This window comes from Mustela erminea, chromosome 1, assembly GCF_009829155.1.
Source record: "Mustela erminea isolate mMusErm1 chromosome 1, mMusErm1.Pri, whole genome shotgun sequence".
NCBI classification, from domain to species: Eukaryota; Metazoa; Chordata; class Mammalia; order Carnivora; family Mustelidae; genus Mustela; species Mustela erminea.
In genome coordinates this window covers 54,116,407-54,132,089 of record NC_045614.1, presented here as the reverse complement: position 1 = coordinate 54,132,089, position 15,683 = coordinate 54,116,407, and the positions used below count along the sequence as shown (strand labels likewise).

Below are 15,683 nucleotides of genomic sequence, written 5' to 3'. Positions count from 1 at the left end.
AATTTTAGCAATACTGGTCCAGGGGCACCTGGGTGGCTCATTGGGCTAAGCCTCTGCCTTCAGCTCAGGTCCTGATCTGAGTTCGTGGCATCGAGCCCCGCATTGGGCTCTCTGTTCGGCGGGGAGCCTGCTTCTCCATCCCACCCCCACCTCTGCTTACTTGTGATCTCTCTCTCTCTGTGTCAAATAAATAAATAAAATCTTTAAAAAAACCACCACCACAACAACAAAAAACAACTGGTCTATGTGCATCAGAACCAGAATGTGACTCTTCTCCCTTATTCATGTTTGGTTTTGGTTCCTCCTGTTGCTGTTGCTCCTGTTTTGCTTTCCTGGAATGTCTCTTCTACTCTCTACCTATCCCAATCCCAACACATTCTCTGGGCCCACTTTAATGAATTTAGAGTCACACTTAACTATTCCAATCTTCATCAATCCTTACTTCCTTCAAACCCTTACCACACTTGGAGCCATGTCTGGGCACATGATTATACGGAGTATTATAATCTATTTTTAAGAAAGAGCAATCTTTTCCCTTCAGTTCAACTCCAACTTCTTTTCGGTAGGTACCAAATCTTCCAGCATCTCTGATACCCACAGCTTCTAGCAGCACCTACCCTGGTACATGGGGTATGCGTCGGTATCCCGTCAGCAGGCTGCTCACGGTGAGTGGAAATCCTGACTGGGGTTAGGGGAAGAAGACTGGATTCTTGGTAGACTAGAGCTGTACCCCAGATGTGCACACCCAGGGTTAAGAAACACATGCTCTGAAAAGATTTTGGTCCTGAGGTTTCCCTTCTTTTCTTAATTGTAATTGTTAAGGCAGATGGGAGGGTTCGGAAATGTTGTGAATGGAGTGAAAAGTTAATCTACTGAGAATGAAAGTTGATCAGCAGTGCCATTCACATTTTTTTTTTTTAAGGTTTTATTTATTTATTTGACAGAGAGAGATCACAAGTAGGCAGAGAGGCAGGCAGAGAGAGAGGAGGAAGCAGGCTCCCTGCTGAGCAGAGAGCCCAATGTGGGACTCGATCCCAGGACCCTGAGATCATGACCCGAGCCGAAGGCAGTGGCTTAGCCCACTGAGCCACCCAGGCGCCCCCACCATTCACATTTTTAAAAACGTGTAAGAAAGAAAATGGGGTGGCTCGGTTGGTTGAGGCAGAGAGTCTGTTCTCTCCCTTTCAGTCTGCTCCTCCCTCCACTCATGCTCTCTCTCAAATAAATAAATCTTAAAGAAGAAGAAGAAGGAGAAAAGTGAAAGAAGGAAAAAGGGAAGAAAGAAAGAACGGACTTAAAAGGAAATAAGCCTTGTGGTGGGGGTAAAGTGGGGGATGTGTAAGACTCAGGTCTCAAATACAACCAGCAATTTCATCATGTGGTAATTTTTAATATTAAAAGTAAATTGTAAATGTATCTTTATAAACAATATGCATAAAATAGATCTATTATTCTAAAACCTTTTCTTTTTAAAATGCTTTTTCACAGTAAATTTTTTAGGTGTCAGATTTCCCCTCAAAATAATAGTGCAATCGGAAGAAGGAACACATGGTCAGTGAACTCGGACTTCTCTGCTAATACAAGTCCTTGTATATTTCCTGTAGGAGCGGGTGAAGACTCATGTCTGTCTCTGTTTTCTTTATGACTTGCAATAGCTGCACATGTTCTGTTACAATCTGTCTGAGGTCTGTCATTTTCTGGAGCAGCTTGGCAAAGAGCTGGGAGGACTCGGGATGGTTCATCTTGAGCTGGAGCTCCAAGGCTTGCAGCAGGTTGTCCTGGATGTCCTCGATGGGCTTCACGTTCAGCAAACCTGGGCGGTCTGGGGGAGGAGAAGAACAGGAGGTTCAGTGACAGACTCCTCTGGCCCCTACATCAGAGGCATCGTCAGCCCAACTAAATTACCCGACTTTTTGTTGGCTTGTTTTGTTCTGGTTCTAGAATAAGTGGGGAGGGAGGGTAAGTAGACAGTGTGCAAGAAGTGCATATGGGAGGGAGGATGGGCTGAAACCAAGACTATCACTGGTCTTTCCAGGGGCATGGTTTCCTGACTGGGGTTAACTCTGCCTGATCAGTTGACATAACACAATGGCAATGCAATCCTCTCCCCACACTGAGGAATCGTCTGCCAGGATGTTTCTGTCAGAAATCTCATTTTCAGCTGCTGCCTCTTCTTCATGAGTGTGCTTTACAACCTTACTACTTACTTTCTCATCATAGCTGTTGATATGCTTTTAAAACCAGCATTGGGGGCGCCTGGGTGGCTCAGTGGGTTAAGCCAATGCCTTCGGCTCAGGTCATGATCTCGGGGTCCTGGGATCTCGCCCCACATCAGGCTCTCTGCTCAGTGGGGAGCCTGCTTCCCTCTCTCTCTCTCTCTCTCTCTCTGCCTACTTGTGATCTCTACCTGTCAAATAAATAAATAAATAAAATCTTAAAAAAAATAAATAAATAAAAATAAAACAAGCATTGTCTTCTTTTTCCCTTAACGTGGCATATATGTTCTCAATGAGACAAGGCATAGTTTTTAAATACTGGTACAGTTTGGAAAGATAGAGCCTCTAGATTTTAACAAGGGTTTCTTCTGAGTGGTGAGGCAATTTTCACTTTCTTCTTTATATTCTCCTTATCTGAATTTTTAAATGGTGAACTTAAATTACCTTTAAACTTTTTATGTTTTTCTTCATGCAGATCTTTTAAGATGCATCCCTAACTATAGTGTCTTTTAATTCTTTATTTTTTTTGCTTTATAGTATTCTATAGCATTCATTTTCTTTTCTAATCTAGCCCTGCTGGTGGTTACAAAAAATTTATTCATTTTGGTATACTGAATATATTCCAATTTCCTAAGCTTTTGTCAATTCAAATAATTTTTATCATGGATTTATTTTCCTATTTTGGATAGCTTATTACATCTTCAAATAATGATAGTTTCATTTATTTCTTCTTTTCCAGTGTTTACACTTCTCATTTCTCTTTCTTGCCATAGTGTATTGGCCAATACCTCTAATATGGTATTAAATAGTCACAGTGGTAGGATGTATTCTTGTTTTATTCCTAACCATGACAAAAATACTTCTAATGGCTTTCTACAAGAATGATGTTTACTACAGATCATGGTGGATACATTTTACCCCTGGCTTTCCAAGAGCTATAAAGTTTTTTAATTAATTTAGTCAGGAATGTTGTGGCATCTCCTCAAATTCTTTAAACCTTTTCTCTCTAAAGAGATGACCAAATGATTTTATCTTAATCTGATAAATTATATTAACAGATTTCCTTATATCACTGTACTCATTTGCTCTTATTTTATTCAGGGTTTTAAAATTTGTGAGATTGGTCCAGAGTTGTCTTTTTTTGTGCCATCCTTTGTCTACTTTTTGGTAATAAATATTAACTAGCCTTCTAGACCGAGTTGAGGAATTTTTCTTCTGTTTCTATGTAGTAATGATCTGTTCCCTGATGGCTTCTTGGAGTTAACTGGCAGAACCATCTGATCCTGATGGTAAATCTTTGGCTACTTTTAATTTTTCTCCTATAGCTTTTTAATCATTTTAGTAAAGATCTTAGTCAAGATTTAGTGAAGACTATTTACTCTTTATAAAAGTAAAATTTTGTAATTCATATTGGAATAATATTGTATATAATATTCTCTCAAAATCTGAAATCCCTTATTTTTATTTAGAACTGAACGCTTTTTATTTTGTATATTCTCTCATTAAAAAATCTGATTTGCTAAAGGCTTTTTTTTTTCTTTTTAAAGAAGCACAACTTTTGGTTTTATTCATCACTCTTTTTAAAAATTCTATTTTGTTTTCAATTTAACTAATTTATTCTTTCGACTTCCTTTAAGTCTATTTTCCCTCTTTTTCTAGCTTCTTGAGTTGAATGCTTAATTCATTTAGTTTTAGTATTTCTTATTTTCTGATAGATGCATTTAAAACTTTAAAATTTCCTCTGTCACTTTGGTTTCACCATACAGGCTTGGGTAAATAGTATGTTCACAGTTCTTCCCTAATGATTTCATTTTTTTTTTAAGATTTTATTTATTTATTCGACAGAGAGAGATCACAAGCAGGCAGAGAGAGAGGAAGGGAAGCAGGCTCCCCACTGAGCAGAGAGCCCGATGCGGGGCTCTATCCCAGGACCCTGGGATCATGACCTGAGCCGAAGGCAGAGGCTTTAACCCACTGAGCCACCCAGGCGCCCCTTGATTTCATTTTTAATCTGAGAGTTCTAATTTCCAAATGGAAAGTCTGGGTGTTTGTTTTTGTTTTCTAACCACTAAGTTTTATTTTCTAATTTCTGTTTGTTGCACTGAGATTGAGCCTGCTTCCCCCCTCTCACTCTGCCTACCTCTCTGCCTACTTGTGATCTCTGTCAAATAAATAAGTAAAATCTAAAAAAAAAAAAAAAAAAAAAAAAAAAAAAAAAAAAAAAAAAGATTGTAAGGTTTCCTCATTAAAGTTCACCAAAGGGGTGCAGGGTTTTTGTATACCATTCAGGACACACACCTGATACCTTGTGCTGATTCCAAATTTTAGCTCTTGAAGGCTATTCACCCTTGTTTTCTAATTTTATCTTCTCCCCTTCCCTGTAAGCTAAAGCACTGTATAAGGGCTTTTACTTGCCTTTTATTTATTTAAAAAATTTTTAAAGATTGTATTTATTTATTTGAGAGAGAGTGTGCATGCACACAAGCAGGGGGAGTGGCAGAGGGAGAAGGAGAAGGAGAAGGAGAAGCGGGCTCCCTGTAGATCCCAGGACTCCGGGATCATGACCTGAGCTGAAGGTAGATGCTTAACTGACTAAGCCATCCAGATGCCCCTAAAAAATTTTTTTGTGTGTGATTTTAAGTGATCTCTACACCCTCACATGAGGCTTGAACTCATGACCCTGAGATTAAGAGTGGCAAGCTCTACTGACAAAGTCAGCCAGGTACCCCTAGTTTATCTTTTAATACCTTTCATCCTCTAGCGTCACTTTCTGAAACCATCCTTTTGTTCCAGCCATATTAAGGTATCACCATAGTAAGTCCCTCAAACATCCTATTTTCTGTCATGACTGTGCTTAGGCAGAGTCTGTTCCTCCCTCATGAAACAGTCTTCTTTTCCCTTCATCCAACTTACTGACTTCAACCTGTTCCTCAAAATACAGCCAGTTTTACTCTGTTCTGGGAACACTATTTGACTTTAGCTCTTCCTCTCCCCTGTTCTCCCAACCCCCTTTCTCTGGACCCTGTAGCACCCTATAAACACTTCAATCTCCACCATACTAGTAGATTACACTTATTGAATGGTTATTTTCCAAAGAAAGTGCTAAAGGCTTTATACACATTAGATCATTTTATATTCACAGTATCGCCATGAGGCCCATGTTCTATGGAGAGAAGAATTAAGATTTAGAGAAAGGCTTGCCCAAGGTCTGCTACTTCCTAATAAATGGTGAAACTGAAATTCAAATCTAAGTTTAATTTCAAATGCTGTATTATAAGTATATAGTATTTATAAATTATATGATAAGTACTGATTTTTCTTCTTTATGTCTATGAGGTCATGAGGTATCAGAGGGCACACTATGTCTTGATCATCTCTGAGCCTCTGGAGGAAACACAGGAAGTACTTAGTTGGCTGAGTTAATGAGCGAGAAGTTTGTTCGGGCTAAGAATCCTGGATTGAAAAGTACAATTCTCCTGGTTGGTGAACAAGCCTAAAGGCAGGATCACTACACAATGAAGAAGTCTCCTGTAAAGGGTTTTCCTGTATCTAATAAACTCTAGTAACCTTTATCCATTGAGGTGAGGTACAGGAGAGAAATGTTAGCTGGCCTCACAGTGAGATTTTCAGAACTCTAAAGGTTCTCTTAAATTAAGTTTATTTTCATTCTTTTTTTTCCCCCCCTTTTTATTTACAGAAGGAAACTTTGGGTTGATTTTTTTTTTCTAACTTCTTATTCCATTGACTGTTATAAGTATCCTCCCCATATCACCCCTCTCCCCACCCCCAACCAATATTTAACTTTGGAACCATCAGCAAAAATCTCAGATTCTAAGAATGAAACAAATGATGTAGTCCTGGCTTAGAGAATCATGCCCCTGGGGGACCTGCGCCTTTCTCACAATTGCCACGCAATCATGAAAACCCTGATGCTTTAGCCTGTCACGGATCCTGGACTGGTGCCTTTGGTTTAATGACTGCTGATCCTCTTTCTGACGAATGTTCCAGATTTCAAAAGCTCTCAGCTATGCAAATGCACGTGCATCTGAAGTGGCAGCATTTTGTGTGAAGGCAGGTGTTGAATGTGGCTCCTCCAAAGGCTGGGACCCCACAGCCCTTGGACCTCTGCTAACTGGGCACTGACTCCTTAGAGCCCTATCTCCTTCTTCCTTCCTCTTGGGCAGCATCAGTCAAAACTTCTGCTGAAGAGATTACATTAATCTAGTGGGTTTCATTTATCATGACAGCTCAAACAACCAAACCCTAAAGTGCAGCTGATCAGGCTTGCTGGAAACTCTTGGCTTCAGTGCAGTATAATGGAACTGGCTCCTTTAGGAGTGGAGAAGGATCTGGTTTGGATTTTCAAATCCCTCTTTGGCAAATTATTTTCTTTTATTATGTGACAGATGAAGTTTGGCTGAATGGCTGAAATTCTGTGGCCACTGATTTATATTTTCTCCAGTGACGAGTTAGATCATTTACAGATCTGTCCCTGTCCCCTTTACTGAGCCTCAGTCAAGGCAAAATGGAGCACCACTGAATGGAAAAAGTAGCACACTTTAACAGCTCTGTGACCCTGGGCAAACTGATCAAGGTCATTGCACCTCGATTTTCTATTCTGTATATATGTAATTCACATAATTAAACTGGGGAAATACACTCAAAGTGTGATTACAAAAGTACATTAACAGGCTTACACTTAAATTTAAAACACTTGACTTCTTTAAAAAAGTAAAAAGCTAGCTTCCCTTGGTCTTAAAGCATTCCCTAGAATCAAAGGCAAAAGGGATTTGTCAAGGTTGCTTCCCACCTTCTATCCTGTTGGAAGGACTTCCCTCCCCCTCTCCTCTTTCTCCTTCCACACTTTCTTTCCACACACATTCAAACCCTTGCTGAGCTAAGCTAGACACCACAAATATGCCATGGCAGTCTACCGAAGTACCCAGAGCCCTCCTGGGTCCTTACCCTTTCCTCTCCACTCAGTGCCTGCTAAGATACTGATTTTAGAAGACCGGTCTGAGATGTTCTTCCTGCACCTTGCTGAGTGTCAGAGTCGAGGTCTGCAATTGCATCAGGGTCAAAGGACCCTATTTACTGGCCTAGGCTGCCTAGAAGGCCCTTTTGGGAAAGTGAGTGTTGACTCACACGCTCCAGGACACAACGCTAGAGGAAGCTGGAGTCAATTACTGATTTTTAACTCCCAGGCTGCAAAGAATTGGGAAAGCAACCTTTCCGGTCCCCACTCAGACAGCGCTGGAACTGATTACAGAGGGCTGCTGATTATGAGGAAACCTACAAAACCCCCACCATATCCAGATCTGACTCCGTCATGGGGAGAGCTATCTGAAGATTTCAATTCTCTTGACCCTCCTGGGATCTGTCCACCTGGGCCAGGCATTTCCTGAGCACAGATTTTCTCAGGAGGTGTCTGGGGGAACCAGAGGGCCTCAGTGGAGTCTCCTGAAGGAGAGCCAGAAAACCCCAAGTGTTTGTCTCTATTCTAGAAGCTGCTGTTAGGGCTTTTCCAATCTTTGTCTATTGGCTTTCTGATACAGGCCAATCTGAAAAGGACTGTATCTAGGGGATTTGGGGGGAAAAAGAAGTCTGGTAGCTGGGGAGCTGTAAATTGATCCATAGACAATGAAAGACCTTAGTTCAGGTGCCTGATGAAAACCAAAGGAGAAGTAGGGCTTCTTTTTACACTTCCTCTCCAATTTCCTTTATTCCATTCTAAGTTCACAGACGTGTTAAAAAGAGTAATGGATTTGGAAACTGAAGCCTTGAGTCCTGTCTCTCTTCCATTAAGTTTCTTTATGACTCGGGACCAGTCCTCTAATCTTTCTGGGTTTTGGTTTAATTTTTTAAGTTGATGGTACTTCTTTTATAAGGTTGTGGTGAGAATGAACTAGGTATAGGGACACTGTAAGATGTTACTATTCTCTTGGTTTATCCAAATAAAGGCAGTTTCCACCAGGATGGGGTCAGGAGTGTAAGCGGGGTTGGGCTGGCAAATACACAGTGGGGAAGGGGAAGGTTCCTAAACTGATTCTGGTAAGATCACAGACTCAATTCCTGATGCAGGCTCATGTTTGAGGGGTTTGGGCAGATTCTCATTCTTGTGGTTGAATGCATAAAAGCAAGACAGTCTAAGAGCAATAATAAAACAAGGAAGGCATGGGACCTCAAGTCACTTCTTTCTTGAACTGATGGTGTTCGGGCTTCTGCAGTACTTTTCTGATCAAGCAGAATCATGGTGAGCATTAGGCAAAACTGTGAGTTCAGCCAGCTTTATCTCTGGTAAACTATGGTAGGGCCTATAGCAATTCCCTTCTACATTCCTACCTTTGGGGGAAAAAATAATGTAAGAAGGTTTTACATGTGCTGTTCCTCTCATAGTTAAATTTCAATTGGAGCTGGATGGAGTGCAGGGATTCTCAACTTTGGCTGCACACTGAAATCACGTGGGGAGATTAAAACCCTGCAAACGAATACCTGGGTGCCATCTCCAGAGATTCCTACTGACTTGGTCTGGGGTATGACCTCCAAGGTTTTTAAAAGCTCCTGGATCATTCTAGCGAACAGCCAAGAGTAAGCACTACTGGCTTAGTGGGAAGCAGCTGGATTCCCAGCCTTAAAGCTTACTTGCTGGGTAGCCTTGAGCAAGTTCCTTAACCTTTCTGTGCCTTGGTGTCCTCACTTAACAAATGGAGACATACAAGTAATGTGACTCATAGTGTTGGTAGGAGGATTAAATGAGTTAATAGATGGCAAATGCCAGAGCAGTGTCTGATACCTAGTAAGGTAGCTATTTCTAATATCACTAGACTCTTTTTCCTTCCTACCTTTCTTCTCTCATTTGTCTGATTTTTCCTGGGTCCTCTATCTTTTCTGTTCTTTCTTCCTTAATTGCTCCTTTCTTCTCGGCCATCTCTCCACTCACCCCTCCAGATGTTTTTCCCTTTCCACTGTGGGACCTGCACTGTGCTGGAGGTTTGGTATTAGGAATCCTAGCAGGGCAAGTCTAAATTGATCAGAAGTTTGCATAATGGATGATTTTAGGAGAAATGCAGTTGATGATGGCTCTCTGGGCAAGGCCACAACACAACCAGAAGGTCTTGTAAACATGTTATCAAACAGATAAAGAGCTTCTGTAACAAGCTGTTCTGCTGTGAACCCACATGTTATCGCCAGTCCTTCATTGTGGGGTGGGTTAATATTCTAACATTTCCCTTATGAATGCTTTTTCTGTCTATGTCCAAATGATAACCCCTCCTTACAACAATGACACATGGGATGTGGTCAAGATGGGGAAAGGGGATGACCACCACAATGAAAACCATAGAGAAAACCATTCCACACACCAGCTTCCCTCATCTCACACACCAAATGCCACCGCCAAAATCCACCTCCCCAACTACAACAGCGGTAGACACAAAGATATTATAATGAGGTGAGTAGTGCTTTCTTCTTTTCTGTCTTCAAAGCTCTTTGCATTGCTCAATGCTACCTCAATGGAGTAAAATGAGCTTGGGCTCTGTTTTATTTCCAGGTCTCGCAGAATGGAGATTTTACTGGAGCTCTCCATCCTGCCCTTGGGAAGTCCTTGTCTTTCCTGTCTCCTTTCACCCCGGTGGGGGGTTAAGGTCCCCCTAAAGGCTGCTCAATGGAAGCTCAGCCATGTGGTTTGCTGAGGGTTCTCTGTGTCAGCCCAGGACAGCAGCGTGTTCTTCCCTTTAGCTGAGGGATACAGATTAATTTCTGCTCCTTCTATGTCCAACACTGGCTCTGAGCAGCTGGAAATGGGGTGTGGGTGGGGGGTGGAGAAGGCTGGAGAAAAAAGAGAATGATTTTTTCTTCCTCATCAAGGCTGACACACTCCTCCCCCTAACCCAGTTACACTTCATTGCTTCCTCATCCTCTAGAAATGACAATAACTGAACATAAAACATAGCCAAGTATTTGTTTCCTGCAATTCTCCCTATCTTCCTTTCCAGTGCCTTTGAGAAGAACTTGTGATCTCAAAACATAGGTGTGATCTTTAATCTCCAAACATGACCTCTCATATAATGTCCCAAAACTTTATCAGAACCTTCGGCGTGTGGAAACTCACTGCACTCCTGCTGTTCTCTGTCTCCTTGAAGGGGCCAGGAGGCTCTGAGTTCTCCCCTTAGCCTGTCAGGCCTCTCCCTCTTCCTCCAGTATCTCTTTCCCTTAGGGTTTTTTTTCCCCTCAATCCACAACTAATCCCCTTAAAGTGATAGCTGATAAAGGGATTAGCTGATATCTCCCTAGGGGTATTTATATTGTAATAAGGGATTTCAAGAATCCCCATTGGTGGAACTGCAAGCAATCGGACTGGCAAGATGCACAGAGCTACCTCGAATTCTATCATACAGGGGAAAAGGGAAAATTAGCACTTATTGTGTGCTTAACATGTCCCAGGCATTGTGCCAGAGGCTTCACATAATGTTATTTCATTTACTTAGGACACTGATAAGGAAATTAGGGCCCAGGGAGGTAAATAATTGAGTGAAATCACACATCTAGTAAGTGGTGGTGGGGCGTGGGGTCTGAACTCCTGGCTGTCCCTGGGATTCCAAAGCTTTCCAATGCCCCCAGCCCGCCTCTTCTGGTTTTCTTTTTTGTCAATCTGGCAAGACCCTTGAAAGGTGCTTTCCCTGGGAGTGCATGGCTCCTTCACAACCTGTGTTGGCCTTTCTGTGACGAGTGACTAGAACCCCTCCTGAGTTTCATTCTTCCTCACTCGTAGATGATCTGTCTGAATGTCTTGGTGGATTGTGCCAGTCTGGAAGGCTGCCTGGGGTCACCCAGAGTTTAAACACACATTGTGAGAACCCAGAATGATAAACTGCTCCAAAAAGCGGCCCACTGACTGACTGACTGAACCTTTTCCAAGACTGCTGGTGTGGTGATAGGAATGACTCAGCAGTTTGGCTTTCAATCCCATGTCTGTCTCTGAGGTCAAACCCAGCCTTGCGCTCCCTCACTGACATGATCCCAGCCTACCAGGCTCAGGGTGAGGAAGAGATTTTAATTCTGAAGCAGTCACAGAAAAAGATGCTTGTATGTTTTACAAATAACAAAAGCCTGTGTGTGTGTGTGTCTCTTCTGTGTGTGTCTGCGTGTATGTGTATTTTTAAGTTTCTCAGATGATTCTAGTATGTTTCATCTTCTCCCTTACCCTCCGGCCACCTGGTTTTTAGAATTTGTGTGCCAGTTGAGAACTCATTGATAGACTTCACCTTTCTCTAAAACAAGTCCACAAAGTTATGAGAAGAGTGAACTAATGGGGCATTTCTAGATAACACTAATTGAGTCATTATTCAAAGCCATCCTGGCCACCTGACAAAGGTTTTCCCACTGGTGGCGGCAGCATGGTGGGAAGAGCAAAGGAGAAGAGTGTCATACGCTATGTAGACACAGTGTAGGTGCCCATTACAGATTTTTCAGTTAATAAATGAATGCTATTACTCTCTGATTCCATCATGGCGCACATGGGAGACAGAAACCATGTAATAACACTCTTCCACTGTCCTGCTCAGAGCTTAGTCAGACAAGAAATCAGAGGTCCTTGTTTATTCTCAGTATCATGAGAAAGAAGTTAGAAAAACAACTTTTACCCCTTAGGCACCAGCCTGAGTCTTGTTAAAACAAACAAACAAACAAACAAACAAACAAACAAACAAAACTTGTATGGATAAGAGAGCTGCATATTTCACTCACAAAGGTGAGTTAGAAGAAAGTAGGCCTACTGGTGTTCACAGTGTTTTTAATACCTAGGTTTTCAATTATTCTGGGTTGTGTCTCCTCCTAGTCAATGAGTAAGGCTGATGCTGACAGAGAAGATATGGGGGTCGCTGGACCTACAGAATCAGAGGCCTCCTAAAGCTGGGGTTTCCTCAAGAAAAGCATAGGCCACTCAGGGACCTGTACTCTGTCTTCTGTTCTAGAGAAGTGCTATGCTGTCCATTCTAACTGGTGGACACAGCTCCAAAGACAATGGAAGGACTACACATGAGCTGGATATATCCTCAAGATTGTGAAGGGCCTTAACGCACGGGGAAAAGAGATGGAATACTCAAGCTCAGAGTCCTCAAACCCTGCCCGAGAGCTGGTGTGTGGTGTTTGCCACTACAGTGTTTGAGCAGAACAAGCACTGTTTCTGACAGGCAGGAAAAGCTGAAGTTACTGGAGGACATTTTAACAATTTTAAATTTTTCTCATAGACTTCTTCTGCAACCACTTATCTCGGTTAGAACCTGGTGTAAGATGGTATCTGATGAAGTATGAATGTATTCACTTAGTTACTTAGAGCCTACCGTCAATTTTTGTGGTGAGTGCCACACTCAAGTGCCATCATTTCTGAGGGCCATGCTACCTGAACAAGTTTAAGAACATGGCACCAGTCTTCAGTGTTATCCTGGGCTCCATTCTTTCCTTCCCACAGCAATTTTCAAACCTAGTGTGTCATTTTGTTAGGTTTAAAACCGTGTCTCGAGAAGGCCTCTGTATATTGGTAAGTGATATTGAGACTACAACCTGAAAATTCTTGACTGAAATATTTGGAGGCAAAATGAAATAGGTAGTTTTTGATAATTGACAAAGAACTCAGGACCAAGGTAATTAACTGGGATGCTTCCACATCCCAGTACACAGTAGGGCACCAGTGTGAAGATCAGAGAGACCTAGGTCTGAACCGTGGCCTCGCCAATTAGTGGCTCTGGGACCTGGGACAAGTTGCTTAATCTTAGAGCTCTAAACTTCCATTTTCTCCATTTGTAAAATGAGGATAACAACAGACTTTGCAGAGCTGCAGGAAAGGTTAAACAAAGATTATGAAGTCTGTAAGGTGCTCATGTATATATTCTGGCATATAGTGAGGTATTCAATAAATGGCTGCTAGTATTATTATTAGTATTTGACTATTATGTATCCAGTAGACTTTTATTAGGTATATATTCTGAACTGGATGCTGTGCTTTGATTCTGTTCTGTACAATCTGTACCTGTATCCACACACACAGTTATAACCAAAGGTAAGAAACAGAAGCCCCAGGTGACCTGAAACTGTCTTAAGAGCATCAACTCTTGGGGTGCCCGGTAGCTCAGTGGGTTAAGCCTCTGCCTTTGGCTCAGGTCATGGTCTCAGGGTCCTGGGATCGAGCCCCGCATTGGGCTCTCTGCTCAGCAGGGAGCCTGCTTCCCCCACCCCCCCTGCCTGCCCGTCTGCCCACTTGTGATCTCTGTCAAATAAATACATAAAATATTAAAAAAAAAAAAGAAAGAAAGAAAGAAAGAAAAGCATCAACTCTTCCTGGGTCTGCTAATGTACAGCTTTGAGAACAATTCCCCTTTCTTGTGCCCTACCTTCCCTGCACCCCCCTGCCCACTCAACAGAAGAAGCACACATGATCACTCCAAGGACAGTTGTCCGAAGTTGCTTCAGAGAGAAAGAACATGGCTGGGATGGCTGGAAAATGAAGGAGCTGCCATAGAGGTGGTTTGCATAACCAAGCCAGACTCAACAGGGTAAATGAGGAGGCTGGTCCCTTGCCATCTGTGGCTATTGTATCAATATTTACAGCTTCTCTGTCATTAAGATGGTGATGGCAATCTGCCTCCAAAAATACATTGTAAAACCCGGTGAATTTCCTCCCCCATATATTGGAAGTTTGGGGAGAACTGTAATGGATTCCAAACTGTTTTGAATTAACAAAAAGGGCTTTTTTCCTGTCGCACAGTTCCAGCTGGAAACTTCCTATGCTTTTCTTCACTGAACAGCAAATGCTCAAGGGGGCAAAGAGTCCAGTGGAGTGTCCTGGGGCTTGTCAGTTTTACTGACAAGCTTTACACTTGGCTTTGGTTGCTGGGTAGTTCTGGGAGTTTGCTAGTGTGGCTGGCAGGAGGCTGTGGCGCCAGCTGCAAACCTGCCCTCGCTGGAGGCGGTGTTAATTACTCTTGACGCCACCCATCCTAGAGGGAGCAAGGAAGCTATTACTTATCAGGACTACTGAGGAAGCACTACCTCCAAATTAGGGGCCTGAACATTAGGGGGTCTGGTGAAGGGAGCACAGGTTGTGGCCACCAACCCAAGTGTGAGGAGGGTGACTGCGAGCCATTAGCCAGGTAGCAGGGGACAGGGTGTGAGGCAGAGAGGGTGCTCCGAGGTGACAGGATCCCTGGGTTTCAGCTCACTAGTTGTTAGGTCTCAGACAAATTGCTCAAGTCTTTTCCTTCTATGAGGCGAGAATAAAAATGTAGGGGAATTGTCAGGATCTAATAAGAGAACATGTATGGAGTCCTCTTAAAACCATACCAAGTGCTGTCTGTTGTCTGGTTCTGGACTGTTGTTCTTTGTAGTCCCATTTTTTTTTTTTTTTTCTTGCCTTGAGCTCAGAGGAGAAAGAGAGAGAGGAGAAAAACTTGAGAAGAACTAGGTCATCTTTCTCAGCTAGCTTGGTTTGAGAGCTGAGTAAACAGCAAAGATGCTAAGCACCAGGCCAATCTAAGTACCAAATCTCACCGCATCAGCAGTTTCTAGGGTTGAAGTTGAATGACAGTGATCTTACTATAGCAACTCCAGTTTCCTCAGCAAATACTTAGTTGGGTCAAATCAGGTACTTTCATCCAAAAAAAAAAAAAAAAAATCCCCTTTAGGTCTTCTGGGCACACCTTGCCCTTAATCTTCCCAATTCCTTACCACCCCTCTCTTACAAGGGGTCCATCTCCCCAACCCTCCTTCAGTCTAGGTTCATGGTCCCTCCACCAGAATGAAGCTCTTCTGTGATTCGAAGGCTAGCTCAGAATGAGGTCAGTGGGACCCCTGCCAAAAGCTTTTTCTGAAATCACTAAAGCTATCTATAGACTTCAGCATAAAATGCACAAAAGACAATGATCCACTCTTTATCAAGATTACACAGGATCAGAAATTTGTTTACTGGATCAAAGCCTCTTGCTTACATGAATGTTTTCCCTTTCTGGAAAACCCAGGATAGGAAAAAAATTAAGCTCATTGAGAAATTATGTATTGTACTCTAATAAACCATAGTCTGGGATACTGACCTCACCATCTACAGATGACTGGGATTCTGATCTTACTGGAATCCAGTCTTTGGACTGGAAAAGACTCAAATAGTTCTTTCTCTGGCCTATACCCAACTGGCTTCTCTGAGTAAAGAAGAGAATCAAATTTCTGTGTGTTGAGCAAACATGGGGTCCAGTTTATTCATTCTTATCTACTGCCTGTAGGTAGACTTCATCTATAAAAGCAAACTTTGATTGGGGAAGGATTTGCCTTTTGTGATATGGGAACTAGTCAATGGTTAATTCTATTTCTTTAAGGAAGTCTAAAATTATTCACAGGGTTTTCTTCTCATTATAACCACAGGTATAATAATCTACAGCTGGCTGCTACCTTCACATTTCTTTCATTGTTGTGAAGACCCAA

The 15,683-nt window shown here is 42.3% G+C and overlaps 1 protein-coding gene across 3 annotated transcripts in view; it reads right to left on the bottom strand.

Moving 5' to 3' along the window:
* Positions 1–1,369: 1,369 nt before the first annotated feature.
* Positions 1,370–15,683, bottom strand: part of PPARG (peroxisome proliferator activated receptor gamma) — a 131,216-nt gene continuing 116,902 nt past the window's right edge. For all 3 annotated transcript variants that reach the window (XM_032327662.1, XM_032327653.1, XM_032327644.1), the window contains exon 7: positions 1,370–1,822. In XM_032327662.1, coding sequence (XP_032183553.1) covers positions 1,575–1,822 — 248 coding nt within the window. In that variant the 3' untranslated portion in view covers positions 1,370–1,574. The remainder of the gene's footprint in view (positions 1,823–15,683) is intronic.